This window comes from Ornithodoros turicata, chromosome 4 (genome assembly GCF_037126465.1).
Source record: "Ornithodoros turicata isolate Travis chromosome 4, ASM3712646v1, whole genome shotgun sequence".
Classification (NCBI taxonomy): Eukaryota; Metazoa; Arthropoda; class Arachnida; order Ixodida; family Argasidae; genus Ornithodoros; species Ornithodoros turicata.
In genome coordinates, this window is record NC_088204.1 from 74,798,339 (window position 1) to 74,815,341 (window position 17,003).

The 17,003-nt window shown below is 43.6% G+C and overlaps 1 protein-coding gene across 1 annotated transcript in view; it reads left to right on the forward strand.

The window, feature by feature from the left end:
• The first annotated feature begins 573 nt into the window (after positions 1-573).
• Positions 574-17,003, forward strand: part of LOC135393490 (uncharacterized) — a 66,330-nt gene continuing 49,900 nt past the window's right edge. Inside the window, exon 1 of the mRNA XM_064623900.1 lies at positions 574-894. Within this exon, the coding sequence (XP_064479970.1) occupies positions 890-894 (5 nt within the window). The 5' untranslated portion in view covers positions 574-889. The remainder of the gene's footprint in view (positions 895-17,003) is intronic.

Consider the following 17,003-nt stretch of genomic DNA (forward strand, 5'->3'; position numbering starts at 1 on the left):
AACAAAAACCGAAACTGTAAAAGGAAAATAAAATACGTATCTCCGTGCTCGCCCTCAAGCTACAGTGCTAAACAATCGGAGAACACAATCTGCTTGGTAAAACGTCAAAAACCTTTCAACGTTTTGTAAGAGAAATCACTACCGGGTTTTTCTTTTTCCTGGAAACCAAAAAGAAACTTTCGCTCGAGACCTTGCAAGGTCAACGTCTGCAAATCAGGTTACGATATCGTCGTCTGCCTTCTTTACCCATACTTCCTTCGCTAATTCCGCGTACTGTTGAAAAGAAAATTCTCTTTCTCTCCATACTTCCTTCTTACTCTCTATTTTTTGAAAGTGCAATAATATGACAGCGAATTTCCTTTCGTCTGCTAAGAAAATACATATAGCAGACGACACTCTCAAACGGTACCTTCTGCTTCGCCCAGTGATTTGGCACCCGCTGATCCCTCATCCTCCTCCCATTAAGAGTGGAAGCGCAAAGAAAAAAAAAAGGAAGGTTGTCCCCCTCTCCACGCGGTAGCGCCTTGAAAAAGCACCGGCGCAGCAAGATTCGAACAGTAGTAAGCTTGTAGATCGCACGCGCGCACATCGAGAATCTCAGCAGGTGACCGCGCGGTGGTGCTTTTGCTACGAAAAGAAAGCAGACGACAGAGGTTAATCGAAAGTTCCGGTTTCTGACTGTGGTTCGCAGGACTGCGGAAGGTTCCGTGTTTTGTGGACAAGTCCAGAGAGTAGCGACATACGTGAATACGGAGTGATTGTGCAAGAAGTACTTTTCAACGTGATACTGGATTTTTTTAAAGGAAAACTATTTCGTTCCTGGATCGTCTGCGTTTGGAAGATTCGTAGTTTCATCGGCTAGAAACGAGAAGGTGGTTTAGCACAAAAAATGAGGTAAGTTTAAATCCTCTTGGAACGTTAACGTTGGGTTCATGTTCTTGAACTTCGTGTTTCGCGAAATATGGGTTCTATATAGTTTTTACAAAGTACCTATTGTATGTACAGTTAAAAGCCAGCATAGGATTATGTGACATATCTTCTTCAGACACAACAAAAGGTAACGTTTATTTATTTTTATTTATTTGAGTACCCTCAGGGCTTTACAGCATTAAAGACGTTAGTCGCTTTGTGTATCCAGTTCCAACTTTTTGATCGAACATATTGACGAAGGTAGTCTGCTAGACCCCTATGTACGCTTGTTTGTAAGTCCACGTTGATTTGTTCAGATATACCGTATCATGAAAGCAAACAACCTTATTTCTTATCTACAGGCCTAATATGTCCTCTTCGATTAGCTCTGTTGCTCATTCACTATCTTGCAAATGCATTGACATCTTTTCAGTTTCCCCCACAAACGTTATGTTTTCTACGGCATATGAAAAATTCAGGCATACATACGTGTGCAAATGTAAAAGTATAGTAATTAGAAGTAATAGTATAAGATCCAAAGTAATGTATAGATCTGTGAATTCAATTTTTCTGGTAACATATTAGGTTCATGACCCTAGTCGCTCAGGTGCCATAAAACCACAACATATCATTATTACCAACAATATAATCGTTTAGTTTTACCCCGAATATTATACACTAACTATATTATACTCTTATACCTATATCAGCCCCATCTCATCATCGTCTCTTTAAGTGCGTGTGTGTCTATACCTATATTATATTATAACTATTCTAACTATCTCTATATCAACTAACCATCTTATTTTCTGTGCATTTTTTCTCCGTATTTTTTGGTGCGTGTATGCCGGTAGCATCTCCAATGCACGACAGATACTATTATAATAATACTGTTGCTAAATAGGTAGAAGCGCAAATACTTTAACTGCATAATCAACAACAACTAACAAATACCGTGTTTAACAACAATAAATACTGTAACTGCATAATCAATTTCACGCTATTGTATTCAAAACAGGAAGACTACTATCGATTACGGCAAACTCTGAATTAAAAAACAAAACAACAACAATTCCGAAGTAACATTTTCAAGTTCTCCAGGCAAACATGTCTCACTGTCTCTGTAGAAGAAGAGTGGGCGCAACATTCGAACCACGCTGAGACTATTTATAGTCCCTAGGCGACCACAAAACGTACCGCCTCTAACACCCGACCGCTCTCTGACACCTGAGAAAAAAAAAAAAAAAACAGTCACAACTACAACTTTCACATGCGCAAACACAAACAAGAACAATGCGACCTCGTCGCTGGGAGAAGCCATCCTTCAACTTGACACTCCTTTATGAAAGCCGACCGTCGCGCAGCAAACATGCGACACGACCCAGAACGAATAGACACAAAACGAGAGTTCGTTGCTTTTGACACTCAGTTCACGTACCTTGTCTCTGTGGCTGATAAGATTCTCGATGAAAAACAGTCTGTAATTGTCTCCCGTACTGAGATAAAAAAAAACAACCACAACTAAGAAGCTTTTTGTGAATCGCGTTGTCTTCGAGGTCGCTGCGATGCGACGGCACGAGCCGCGCTGACACAAAGGCTGATTATATGAAGAATGAAATTTTAAGAAGGCAGGTTTGTATTATGACCACGCCGTGGAATATGGCTGTCGTCATGAAAGCAGTCCTCCAGAAATGGTCGTTAGTGCGATATGTCTTGTCTATTGTTGTAATTAAGGGACCCGAAATACACATAGGTGATGTGAACCAGGAAAAAAAAGTAGTGTACATGCACACACGAGAAGTTCATCAACTGCGGACATTTCGAGGTTCGCGGTTGCGATCAGGTAGTTGGTCATCAAGTTTGTTCGTTAATTCGGGTCGTTAGTCACGCCCTCAAGCGGAAAGTATGTCACACGCTTTGGATATTATAGACATTGTGGCGTGTTTTTGCGTGTGGGATGTTATGGCAGTAGACGCAACTTTGGCTATGCGAGCGGTTTATAGACGCAGGTCAAATGGAGTAAGGAGAGGAGGAATGACGTGGAGACAGGGGTGTTAGTATGCGTCCAGGGATGACTTCATCGGGAACTGTGCCGATATCCGTCGAGAATATCTGCCGGAAGCCCCAGGGAAAACCTCAGACAGCACAGCAGGTGGTTAGATTCAACAAACCTTGGATACTCTAAGAAAAAAATGAGTAAATTTGGGACCAGTTACAGCTTCTAGTCTTCTACGTTGGTTCCCGTGTAGTAGTCCCCTGAACCTGAGAACTGCAAATATTCTCTAAACTTCGCGTAAAGTGCCGTGCATTTACCCGAAGGGGATTAATGGTTGTGGCAATGAGTCTAGTCCTGAAAAGGATCAAAATGGTCCTGAAAAGGATTAAAATAGCTCTGAAAATGATTAAAATTAGGTACCTTTTTTTTTATTGCTGGAGTGTAGTCGTTGGCTTGACCTTGGCGCTATCGCTAGTTCGGAGTTTATTTTGCATCATATTCGGAGAGCTTTTTTTCTGAGTTTATTATTATCCAAGAATTCTGAGTCTGTAGTTCGCAACTGAGATAATATCCGAAATTCGGAAGAAATATGACGGTTGTGAAACGACACACTCAATAAAGAAAAACGAGAAGCTGCCTTGCAAAAATGGTTTTTTTTTGTTTTTTTTTAAGGGCAGCTTCTGATTCTTTTTTGTACTGTTATACGGCAAAATTTGAAGACAACCACATCTGTATCACGGTCGTCTGGCGAAATCCGAATAACCTTCGCCACAGTCACACAGGCAGTTTTCGCCGCAACAACTAGTAGTCCTTTCAAGAAGACTATTTATATGGCACCTGTGCCCCCTTTGACTTGTATAGGTCCACCTTGATCATGAGGAGCATGAAGAAAGCGTGATCCTCCGAAAAAAAGGAAAAAAAGTTTATGTGACATTATGAATGGGGAGTTTCATCGCCACTTAGGCACTGGATGTTTTCCAAGTAGACCCGCGAAATCGCCGAAATGACCTTAAAATGCCCTCGTGTCGAGTACAGTCACTAGGCAGGGTACTCTATTCAATCAGGGTAATCTATAGGCAAGCATGAAGTTCGCTCACATTAGACAGATATTCACGCGTCGCTAAAGGAGCAGTAAAGTGCAAAAATATTTCTTTTCGCGGCTCGACACCGCACACAAGCCTGCCGTCACACTAATACAAGAGGAACGGGGGTCTTTCTTTTTTTTTTTTCTTTTTTTCAAACATATCTAAAAACACAAGTTTTAACATAGGACCGCGATGCATTTGCTTGTGATGCAGTCCCCTTTGTACACCGCAGAATACGTTGTTCAATAAGCAGGCATATCTTGAGGGTGGAAATTGTACAAATACGTATAGCTACGTATTGCTTAAGCAAGATAAACAACAAACTCTGCGAACAACAGTGCACGATTACATATACACCTGGTCAGTACCTTCGTAACACTGAGCAAAACATGCTTGCAACACTACAGCTTCAGAACAGAAGAAGAAGCTTGATGTCTTTTTTAAACGTAACAAAAGCGATTCATCTTTCTTAAACCCAATGACGAAGCATCCCAGACATTTGGGATGAAACTTAGTTCATGCATACAAAAGTTAGTACGTGGTGAACAAATAATAAGATACACGTTATCTCTCCTAAGCGAGCATGAGCTGGCAAAACGCGCTAAGACATTGGTCTCCTCAAACGAATCTCGCCGCTATGATTGGACGAAGAGTTTGCGGAGCCCAACGAGGGCGCGCTCCGCGTTGTCGACCTTCTCCAAAATGAGACGGAAAATTCCGAGTTCTTTCGGTCACAAATCACGGACGATGTAACTACTGAATACCCGTTCCTTTTGCGTCGATGTCAAGGTAACGGTGTCTCCCATTCCTCGAAGAGAAATTTGAGCCTCTTTAAGTTAAAGAGTCGTGTAATTGCGCCGTTGGATTTGGGTCAAGAGCGACACCTCTCCTTGTGGCGGGGTCTGCTAACTCGCGATGGGAAGCAATCTTAACAGGAAAGAGAATGAACCTCGTTAACCAGTCATCACTGCGTATGGCTCTTCCTGGTGAGTTTTCCGTTAATTGGAACCCCCAAAAGCGGGGACTTTCGAATAGATCCAAATTATTTCTTTAAATTTTACCAACGTATGTTTTTCGGATTTTTTTTGTAAATCCCAAAGCCCTGAAGCCTGGCTATGGCGTAGATGTGAAAGTTACAGGTGTTATCTTGCTATGCGACGCGCCCTTCCAATGTGGAGGTTTATTCGATTCTGGGTTTCGGTTAATGGGGGGGGGGGGGGGGAAGACTGGTGCAACGTAGGCAAAGTAGGCAGCAGTAGCGAGGGGCTTCCTTGGTGCCAGATAATGATACATGGAAAAATTTTGCGTACCTTAAAACTACGTAAAACTCTGCTTAATAAGCATGCTCACGATTCGCCGCAATATCACGCCAAGCAATGTATTGAACACCAGGATACGCGGCTTTCCGAAGGCTATACATCAACTATCTCAGGCTCTAATCGCCGGAAAAACCGTACATACTTGTTGCGGTTTGCTCACGATAGGCAGACGAGCCTTACTTGTAACATCACGGCACCATTTCTTTTTTTCTTCCTTTTTTTCTTTTTTTTTTTTTGCGTGCGTGTGTGCTGTTTGGTGCGTCAGCGATTTGCAGAAGACACATTTATCACGAACCCACCATGCTCAAAGCAGAATACTTATCCGTTGTTCTTTAACCTTCAAACCCCATTAACCGAGAACCGACGTGAAGAAAATCTTCTTACGCGAAAATTCACTTTCGTTTTCTGCTTTCCTGGTACTTCGATGCAACGAACCGGACGTCCCGTGCAGTCGGTCACGTGGTACGGTCGGTCGTCTGCTTGCATATTACGTTCGCAGAAGACGAAATAGTAGTTCAGGAATTTGCGCAACCAACCGTTTCGAAAAAAAGAAAGAAAAAAAGAAATAGAGGTCGCTAGGCGGAGTTAGGGTTTAGAAGGGGATACACCTCTCGTGCTCTATATGGGTGCATGGGGGGGGGGGGGTGAGTTTCTGGTGAAAGAATTTGGCTTAGAAAGCATGAATTACGTGTCATAAAGGTGTGTTTCGGTTTTGAAAGGCGGGAAAACGGATTCTTGTGTTAGACCCTATGTTTCCAGATGTTTCGTTTTGAATGCGTTAATCGTGTCCTGTGAGCGGAAATGTATTCATGTGTCCCTCTCTAAAATCGGTGGGATTTCTGTTCAGATACTGGTGTTGCCACTCCAAGGCTGTGGTATCTTCTTGACCAGGAACGAAGACAGTGTCTAACGTATAGCGCAAGTGATAGTACGTTGTTTTGAGACTGTGATGGCTATAATAAGATAAGAGCAAACATATGCATAAACATGCTGATGTGATACTATCACCCACAAGCCTGATCTTTTGAAGCAACATTTTGAGACGTGAATATATACCGTTCTGGATACTCTAACGTTGATATATGCAGCGTAAATTGCAGAGGCTGAACTGACTTAATTGTTCGTTCATAAGCATACAAGACACAAGACAAGAACAACGGTTAAGCCATCATCAAAGCCCACGCAATGATCCGAAAGACGTCCGTTCACGAAAAGTCAGAGTGCCCGTGGGACTACTGCTGATACTTGCGGTAGCCCTGTGCTCACAAGGCTCGGAGGTAGTCCTGTGTGGTCCCTGTCTCCGTCTGCGTTTCGCCGATCAACCATTCAATTATGTACCCCACTACCCAAAGTTACTGCTATACTCCTTAAAAAAAGCCTCGAGAACTTGAGTAAAATTCTCGAAACAGCCACAGCATTACTTTGCATCAGGTTCTTTTCCAAGCGACTTCTCAAGCAGCGCAGGGATGACTTCGCTATAATTATCTATACCACCACCTTTCTTGCCTGCACCCATCTGTTCCCAGTACCGCCGTGCCAGATTCCTGACAGAGAATGCCTCGGAAGAATGCCGGAAGCAGGTGTAAACGCACGTCATCTGGAAACACTGGTTCTAGTGACGATGGCTCCCATTTCTGCTTGAGCCCGGTTGACGTATCTATCCACGCAAAATAGCCAGGCGGAACGGCTCGTGTATCGACGCGTGAGAAAGTCACATGGTACTTTAAGACAGCACTACTTCCGCCTAGCGGCTGTGCTGACATAACCGTACTTCGTTTTTGAACGTGTGGCCGTGACATTGGCTTCTTTTCGGTGTGGGCGTTTCTCGAATATGTTCATGTAGCGTGAAGGGTTGCTCGTCTGCGTTTTCCTTCTCCTTTTCTCTCTTTTTTTTTCTTTCTCTTTTTTTTTTGTTGGGTTTGTGATGAGGAGAAGATAGGAAGGTACCTCGAAATTACACTGAACTTCATAGAATTTGTTGTTGATGGTGATTATGACAAAGCTGACGAGCTTTGTTTGTTTGTAAGGGAAAAAAAAGAGGAGAAATTGAAGTCGTCTCCCGACTTGTTCTGCTACTCCTAACATAAATGCTCCCACCGCCCCCCCCCCCCCCAAAAAAAAAAAATACTTCTCGCGTGCTCTACTCGGAAGTTCCCTATTCACTACTCACATGTTCGCTATTCAGAAGTCCACTATTCATATGTTCACCAGAAGTCCACTATTCATATGTTCACCAGAAGTCCACTATTCACAATTATCCCAAGATCATGCACCGAGAATCCTAAAAGATTGTGTCCATCCCACAGCTCTGAACAAATTTCACAAGTTGCCGCCAAGGCAGCATCCCTCGTGTTCGGTGCCTAAAGTCCCAACACCTTCACTATATCGAAGACCCTGCTGTCTAGTCGATCAAGTGTAGCTTTCATAGTTGCTCTTTGAGACACATACCTATGTTGCAGTGCATTATAATATGTTTCCTATCCTCCACCGCTGCACAAACCGAACAATATTCGGTGAGTCGGCTCTTCCAAATTTATTCAATATCTTCCGGGTTTTTCTTTTTTCGTTTTTCTTCTTTTTTTTTTAATAATCAAACTCAAACTCAACTTTATGACGAGCTTCATTGCTTTCATTGGCACGCTTTCATTGGTATGGTAGACATCCAAGGGCCGCAGCGAAAAAAAACTTGTTCTCGCGCGACAGGGCGGAGTACTTAAGATCAGTCGATAGGAGCCTTAGCCGATAGGAGCCTTAACTCTAGGCCAGGAGAATTTTGTAAGTTCGTTAACGAGAGAAAGAAATCGCACAATTTCCCTGCGTCGAGCTGGAGAATTTCTGGCTATAGTGTTGGATACTACAATTATGTCAGTGTTGTTCGCGGGGTTAATATGACGACGTTATCTGTCAGAAGAGCGGTACGAGATTTTTTTGTTTTTGCGCAGATCTATTCACGGCAATATTGATTCTGCTGACCTTGTTTCTGATGTCTGCTTCCATGTGCCGGTACATCTACGCAGGCTCCTTTACCGTTTTACCTTTCCGTTCACTGCAGGGCGAGTCCCTTAAACCGTATTCAGCGTAACTTTAACGTAGTCTTGATCGAATGTACCATGGATATTTTTTTCTGCCTGTTAGTGACTTTTTTTTTAGAATCTACCAGTTGATGCGGGCTCCAGATTTTTATAACTCTTGTCTTGTGTGTTGTGCTGTTTCAATGTTATACTTCAGCGCACCATCCAAAAGGAAAGCACATTCAAATAAATAAATAAAAACAAAAAAAAATGCTTTCCTATTTGCTTTTATTCGGTTATCGCATAATGTACTTGCATTGGGTATAGCGCCAATTTTTTTTAACGTGTTACATGGCACAGATCATCGGCACGTCACAAGTACCTGAGCCAAGTATATAAAGCACGTCGTCACCCGAACGTGCGTACGGGACCCGGTATGGGACCCGGTATGGGACCCGGTATGGGACCCGGTATGGGACCCGGTACGGTTCTATACCGGAACCGGAACGCATATCCGACATCTCTACTTTGTAAAGAATTCGACTTAGAAGCAAAAAGAACAGTACAGGGACACCTCTACTGTCTACTTGTTGGCATGTATACCTTATGGTGTTCAGTATTGGAAAACACTTGTCTCGTGTTTCTTTTTCTTTTTTCTTTCTTTTACATACATAGTTCTCGGTGATCTTTTCAATTGTGCATTTACGAACCCTCAAAGCTGTTTTTATAACAAAATGCTACGCCTCGCTTGTCTTTCTTTCTTTCTTTTTTTTTTTCAGCAGTTATATTTAATACAATGGCAGGACTGTCGTTGAGGCCGTAACGGTAACACCAATACTGAGCTCACTTATCACGTTTTATCTAGGCCAACCTCATCACGGGGCCACTAGATCCATTAATCTTCGCCTAATAAAAAGCGAGCTCGATTAAACTGACAACATCAATTAGTCTAAGTAGCCGTGTAGATCTAATCGTCGATCTGTGTGTTTACGGTATGGCGATTTACGCCCCTATTTAGAGATAACATCTTCACGTCCCCTCCCAGTGTGGCAATGCGGTAGATGAACTTGGAGCTTTATCACGATTTGTTCCCGATAAAAACAGTTGTGCTCCCAAGCCAGCCTGACTGGCGTTTGATTTCCAATGGTAATCTTTCTTTCTCTCTCTCTCTCTCTCTCTCTCTCTCTCTCTCTCTTTGTTTTAAACGGCTTGCGTTTTTCATTTTATTTTTTTTTATTTTATTTCAAAGATTATCTTACATTGTCAAAGGGTTCTAGTAAAAAACAAATGTTACATGAGCTGCGTTTGCTTGAATGCGGCAAAAGCGTATTGTATCGACTTACCGCAATGAACCCTCTCCACCAGACACAGGGCCACGTCAACCAATCAACTAGTCGGGATAGGTGCGATAACTCGATATGATGAACTTCTGTCGCATGCGTGCAACCGCGGCTGTCTTAATTATCTTATCTCAATGTTATCTTACATCGTAAAAAGTAAATATTTAAGAAATACAAATATTACGTTGTCGTCTATAGAGTCATTTCGACCTTGAGTTTCGGAACCAATCCTGGGGGCTTAATCGCTTCATCGTCGTTACGGTCGTTACAAGCTAACGAGTGGCGGTGGGCACGTGACACCTTGCGCGTGACGTGTACCACGGCCTTCACGTATCGCACGAAGGGCGCCGTGTACGTGTTTTATCACGTGCCCACCTTTTTAAATTTCCCGCCCGCCTTTTTGAATTTCCCGCCACTCGTTAGCTTGTAACGACCGTAACGACGATGAAGGATTAAGCCCCCTGGTTCCGAAACGTGGTATCATCTCATATGGCCCAAGTGACCAGAACGCCCAAATGTTCATAAGACCCGAAAAAAATTTGGGCCTTTTGAGCGTTTGGGTCAAATGAGAAGGGCAGGGTAAGGTGTCCAGAAGGCCAAAATATTCATATGGCCCGAATGGTCATATGGCCCGAAAACCAGGAGCGAAGACTAGGAGTGACCTAGATACTGTATTTTCTTTGCACATATGCGCAATATTAATTAAATGCTGAATGCGACAGAGGAGATAAAGGTAACTGAACTACAAATATTACTAAAAGTAATGAAATGAAGAAACAAATTTTCAAGCAAGCAAGATATAAATGTGACAAAAAGTAAAATACAAATAAATATTGAATCCTTACAGCGTTCAATATTTCGCTCGGTACAGATTGGTAAGCTCTGTGCCTAGTATATTTATTGAACAACTGATTCGTTTGCCGCATTAAAAGCTTTTCAACTTTCGCTTGAATACTGCTATGACGCACAATATGTAGCGCTTTTTCTGCGAAGGTACCCAAGCCGGGCACGGCAGTAGCGTAGCCAGAAAAAAATATTTCTGGAGGGGTTCAGGAGGAAATTTGCATAGGAGAGAAGGGTTTACTCCTCGTTTCCCTCTTCCAGATGCGCTACCAAAGGTACGATTTCGGGAGGGGTCTGAACGTCGCAAACCACGCCTACGCATGGGACCGTTTTTTCCGCTCTAACCCATCGGTGCAATTTTTTCCGAGACCATTTGTACCGTCACCAAATTTTCCGGGGCCATTTTTTCGAGGCCGTTCGACCAAATGGCGCTCTATCAAATAGGCGGACACCTTCGAATTGATTCTGTAACTGAACTCTTTGGAGACTACATTTCACAAGGCGGAAGAAGCGCATTGTTTGTGTTCACGTGAGATGCGCGCTGCAGAAGGAGCATATTCCACTGAGTGACCGAGTGCAATTGTCCAAAATGGGCACTGCTTGATGAACATAATAAATCTCAGTCCCGAGCAAAATACCAAGCCGTAGCGATTCTCGGCAAAGTGTGGAATTCCTGCGCAGTCACACCTGAAAAGCAATTTTACAGAAAAATATCTCTCGCATATAACTCGCACTGATAAAAGTACCGCATTTTTCTGTGTACAAGCTCCGTTATATATAAAAAAAAAGTTCTCTGAAGAAGTCCTGCGCAGGATGATGACGCGCATATGATGACATTAGATGACGCGCAGGACTTCTTCAGAGAACTTCTTTCAATGTATAACGGCGCTTATACACTGAAAAATACGGTCGAAAAAATACACTGTGAGTCTTCCTTTCTGGTTTTCGGACCATATGACCATTTGGGCCTTCTGGGCGTTAGGGCCTTCTGGACACCTTATCCTGTCCTGCTCATTTGACCCAAATGCGCAAAAGGCCCAATTCTTTTTCGGGTCTTATGAACACTTGGACGTTTTGGTCACTTGGGCCATATGCACACTCGGGCCATATGAGATATAACCCCGAAACGTTGGCTATTTTACCGTCTTCATGTTGCAGTGCCGGATTGAGCTTTCAAGGAATAAATATGATTCTTCCCGGCCTTCGGAGTATTTTCAAGTGACATTATTTACGAAAGCACGTGCCACGTGTCCCCTTGTAATGATATCAAATGCCACGAAGATGATGTGGCCCACCCACTAAAGTAACATACATGCGACAAAACAGTAAAAAAATCTACTGCTACTAATCCACTAATTGCTTCTAATCTAATCTAGTAAAAAAAAATCATTCGTAGTCTGCAGGTTGAAAGTCAATTTGTGTTTTTGAGATGTTATAATATTATGTATATTTTCGGATGAGTTTCATACGTTTTAATAACGTTGTCAATTAACGTACTTCCGAACGCGCAAAAATAATTGTGTCTACTTTTAGCGTGGTCATGAGTGGTTTCTCTCGTGAAAAGATACTTGTCTATGCTAACGTTATCGGAAGTGCCTCGGGACGAGAGGCACTTCCCTTAACATTTCCTTCCCGGTTTGCTCGATCTCGTATACCCTCCTTACTTGCCTGAGCTAAAACATCTAAAACTCTGCTACGCAGTAGAAGACACACTCTAAAGATAGAACTTCGCCACATAGCATGCTGTGCGCCAACCAATGCCACGAATGATAGGGTTATCTCTTCTGGGTCGCAGAGAGGGGGGCGGCATACGCCTTTTTGTGACAATTATCATATATCCAAACTGACACAAAAAGGCGTGCGCCCCCCCCCCTCTCTCGCTTAGACTCCGCGATAATCCTATCATTGGTGGCCATGGTTGGCGCGGAGCGTGCTATGTGGTGAAGTTTTATTTTTGCAGTACAAACGGTATTGAAACTGTCCGCGTGGCAGCTCACGGATGACATTGAAACATAACGCATTAAGCACTTAATCTCATTTTTCGTGCCTGTAAGGCACGGATACAATTCAGTATCGCTGATTCATTGCCGAGCGGTCTGCCTGCACACGGCGGCATGCTGCTCACAAAAGATTCACGTTATAAGAGTATTAAGGTACTACACCAAAAATTTCCTTTCGTTTCCGGCGGCTCCTTTCCAAAAGTCGTCGACTCTTGGAAATATAATTTCTCTCTCTCTCTCTATTATGTGTTAAGAGTGATCAGCCAATATGGCCAATCTGGCACCAATATGGCCACCAATATGGCGGCGAGACCCTCACTAGGGGCGCCACTGTGCCGCCTCTTGGTGGGGATCCTGGTTTCGGTTTCGTTTCTGTTACTCACAGTAAAAACTGTCATATTGGAATGAAAATGCGACTTACCTGCAACACATATGTCGTTTTCGTCATGCATTACCAGGAAATATCAACGCTGGACAGCCTCTTACACGTGCAATGCCTTGATACACAACGCAATGTGCGGATACTGCCCGGGAACATCCCCCACGACACGGTTCGCTCAGTGAACACCAGGGGGCGACTCCCAAATTTCTCGGCGCCACTGCTCGTCCTGCTGTACGTCGTGACGTCACCTACTCCCCTGACACGTGACTGGCTGGGGAAGTCGTGTTCTACCGTATACAAGCCTTACTGTGCGCGAATCTATCAATTTTCGCGAGTTTCATGCGAATTGAAAAATTGGTGAATCGTAAGGGCGCTGAAAATGTTTTAGCAACAGTTCGAAAACTAGGTTAGTATACAGCAAACTTTATAGCTTGTACAAGTTACTTGTAAGCATTTGAACCGCTTGACAGCATAAGCACGTATGATGTCGCTTTTATCAGATGCTGTACTAGCAATCTCAGGCTTATCACGAAGTGAGCCAATCAAGCCACCAACCAGAACCAACCCAGAATTCGCCAATTGCATAGTGGTCACGAATGTATGCGCCCAATTGCCCCCAAAATAATTTGGGCCGAGACAATGAAGGATTCTGCAGAATTTAGTTGCAATGGTGCTTGCATTTGCTCAAAATTTTCAGACTTAAAAAATATCAACAATTTGATCGTTTATAGTGTCAATTAAGTTGTGCCGATATCGTCGATATCTATAAGCCGCTTCATTTTATAGGGGAATATATTGTAAGGGGTCAGGTCGTCGTCTGGGTAATTTCAAAATGAATTACTCTGCTATAGGGTACAAATGTACCGAAGTACTTAACGCTGATAGAAATATTTAGTGATACAGTGGATGTATTTACACCTTCAAAAAGCATCGAAGGCCACGGCGTGCTTATCACCACCATCTACTTACTCGCGAAAAAAATAAAAAAAAAATAAAGATGAAGCACTGCCCCTTTGACGTTTACTCCCAACATTTCAACGACCTGGTTCGAGAACGCCAGATAAAGTTCACGCTGCTGTTTATAACTCATCACACGATACTCCCTCAGTCACATTCCACGATAACTAGCTGGAAGACTCAACCAGCCGAACCACATCTATATATATAATATACATGTCTACCATGCATGCAAATAACATATCCCGAACTCACGTTATAATGGACAAAAAAAAAACAAGAATAAATCCAGAACACGGAGGCAAAAGATCCCGGAGCCATAATGGCTACCCTTCCAGCCCAAGCGCGCATACAACCATAGTCGCCTGTCAATCTTCCACACTTTCCACCTAAGAAAAAAAATAAAAAAATAAAAAACACTGTCCATACTGTGTTCGTGCTATGCTTGCTTGCTTTGCATGCGCTTCCTACCCGTTCAACGAGTATATTACCATGCAGGAAGTCTGACGCTCCCCCACACCTGAAGCAACGGGGACACGAGCGCTGCGTATAAATCAACACCAAGAGCACATATTTCGCGTCAGCCCTGATGTTTCTCTTTGCAGACAACAAGAATGATAGTGACACCAAGAAACGGTGGCATTGTCTTCTGTTCACACGGCATGGTCGTTTGGAAATGCTACTGGCTACAACACAATAGGAGCGTGCGAAGCATCACGACTGGTCTCCCGCATAAAATGCGGAAACGCGCCCTCTACCGTCCTTTCCTGCGCGGAAGGTGCTAATCTAGCACCGAGGGCCCTGGAATGGCTATCTCACCTGTTTTATTATTATTGTTATTATTATTATTATTATTCGAGGTGCCAGTTACACCTACGCAGCACAATACGTATAGTGTGCTACTGCTACAGTTCCACGCTGTGGAATGCGGTGAATGCGGTAATCCGTTATTTCTGGCGGCTTCCACAGAAAAAAATGTTCGTAACACTGTGCGATGTTTGTGGAACGGTCGACGTGCGGGGGAGCCTCTTTTGTGTGTGAAAGAGGCTGTTGTTTGGAAGGAAGGAAGGCGTCGAAAATTGGAATCGATGACGAGGTTCTTGTCTTTTATTCCTCTCGCTGCATCATGGTGTGATTGATGATGCGGTATTGAGGATAGGGGTCTGCTTTAGGTAGATGCCTTACGAGACGTACGCGTCAGTGGTGCGATTCGTTTTGCTTTTTTTTTTGTTTTGTTTTTTTTTAGCTTGTTGTTGTTTGGCCGGTTAGCGGCGTGTTATCGGCGACTGCTCTGCCTGCTTCTTTGATATTCGCTACAATGATAACATCAGGCAACCATGTGCCCGCGACTTTTGAAATTAGCATCAGACGAATAATAATTTGGCTTTAGGGATGCAAGACAAGCTTCTGCCAAGATGAGGTCCAATTATTGTCGGAAATGTACACCCACAACTATTACAACAGACGACAGCTATCACTATAACGTCAGAATAGCAAGGCAGCAGATCGTCCGCTACCGCAGCAGACGACATTACACAATAGCAGACGACACTACCTTTCTGCTTGCCCTGTAGACATTTCAACGCAGACGAACGACACGAAACTGATCTAATGCACGGAGGGCCAACTATAACTCACAAATTAATCTGCAGTACAGGACGCCCACCACACAGCTTACCCAACCATAGCGTTAAAACGAATATTGTGACTTCGCCTGCCTCGGCTGCAGCTGAAGAAGCGCTATTTCTTCTTCTTCCCATTGTCATATTTCCTAGCAGACGAAGAACATTATAGGACATATGTCGGTGTCAACAGGCGCTTAGGGCTCAGACGCTTTCAGACATATGTCGGCACAGTTCCCTTAGAAGTCGGCCCAGGACGCACATTCCCGCAGGGGGTGAGTCGTGACGTTGCCCACATACGTGAGGCCGACAACGGCAAGCCCTATCACCACCACCACCACCTACACCTAGGGCACAGGTAACAAAGAATAATATGTAATAAAGCACGCCACTCTCCAAACACTAATAACAACATCTAAAAGAAACAGACACCCATCAACAGTAGCAGAAGACACGCTTCCGCCGGTAGCAGGAGGCACGATAATTCTGCTTCCCATATTCACGTTTCCAAGCAGACGAACGAAACGGGCGACGGCGCTCATGCCAGTCACCTGCCGAACCCCCCAGCGCGGGAAACTTCTTTTCCGAAAAACAAGCCACGTCGCAAACCGCGTGAAAAGGAAGTGATGGTGTTTGACCGACCTGCTGAAAGCTGCTTCTTGTTCCGGTTTCTGCTAAAACAGATGGTACAAATAGAGCTGCGCAACAGCATCCCATTCGTATAGAGTACGGCTATCGTCATTGCGCGTTCTGAAGGTGTCGGTCGCAACCTTCCCAAGTGTTGTCGACTTCGACTTCCTCAATTGCGGCGAGAGCCTCCCCTGTGACTTTGCGAGCTTTCTGTACGGGTTACTGAATGTTGTACATTAAGCGGAAGACATGCAAGTTTAGCGTATTTATAGAGAGGGGAAAGTCTTTACGTATCTGTTTGAACTTCCGGGCTGTGGCTTATACGCTTTTTATTGCGTATTACCGCTCACTTCTTTGTATTAAAGGGGAAGTACGCTGACACGTCGACAGGGCATAACCATACAAAGCAGTTAAAGCCTCTAAAGGCTAGGCGGGGCGCTCCAGAAAATGATGTGCTATCTATGATATCCTGGTTCCTGCTACTTGATCAAAAATAGTAACTCAAAACAGTTCAAAGCAACACAATGATATTCGAGATATTCTAAGAGCAGCTGGACAACATGGTGACATGCACCTACAAACGTGCCACATTTCGCGAAAATTGACTATCGGGAATTGCGGGAAGTTCGTTGTGCGAAATAAGAATATCCTTTCGCCAAACATAATTTACACGAATAAAACACGCCGTGATTCATTACCTTTGAGCTCTCACGTAAAACAATTTATCTGTGTTGTACTAAATACTTATCGCCGTTTCTCTCTTTTCTTTTTTTTTTTTTTTTACGAGAACCTCACGTGACCGTTCTAAAGGTACTTAACCGCTAGTACTCATAGCTATGATTCTCAACAGTTTCAGCATTGTTTGCCTTCTCATTGCCTTGGACCAAAATTAATAACTCTTTGTTATTT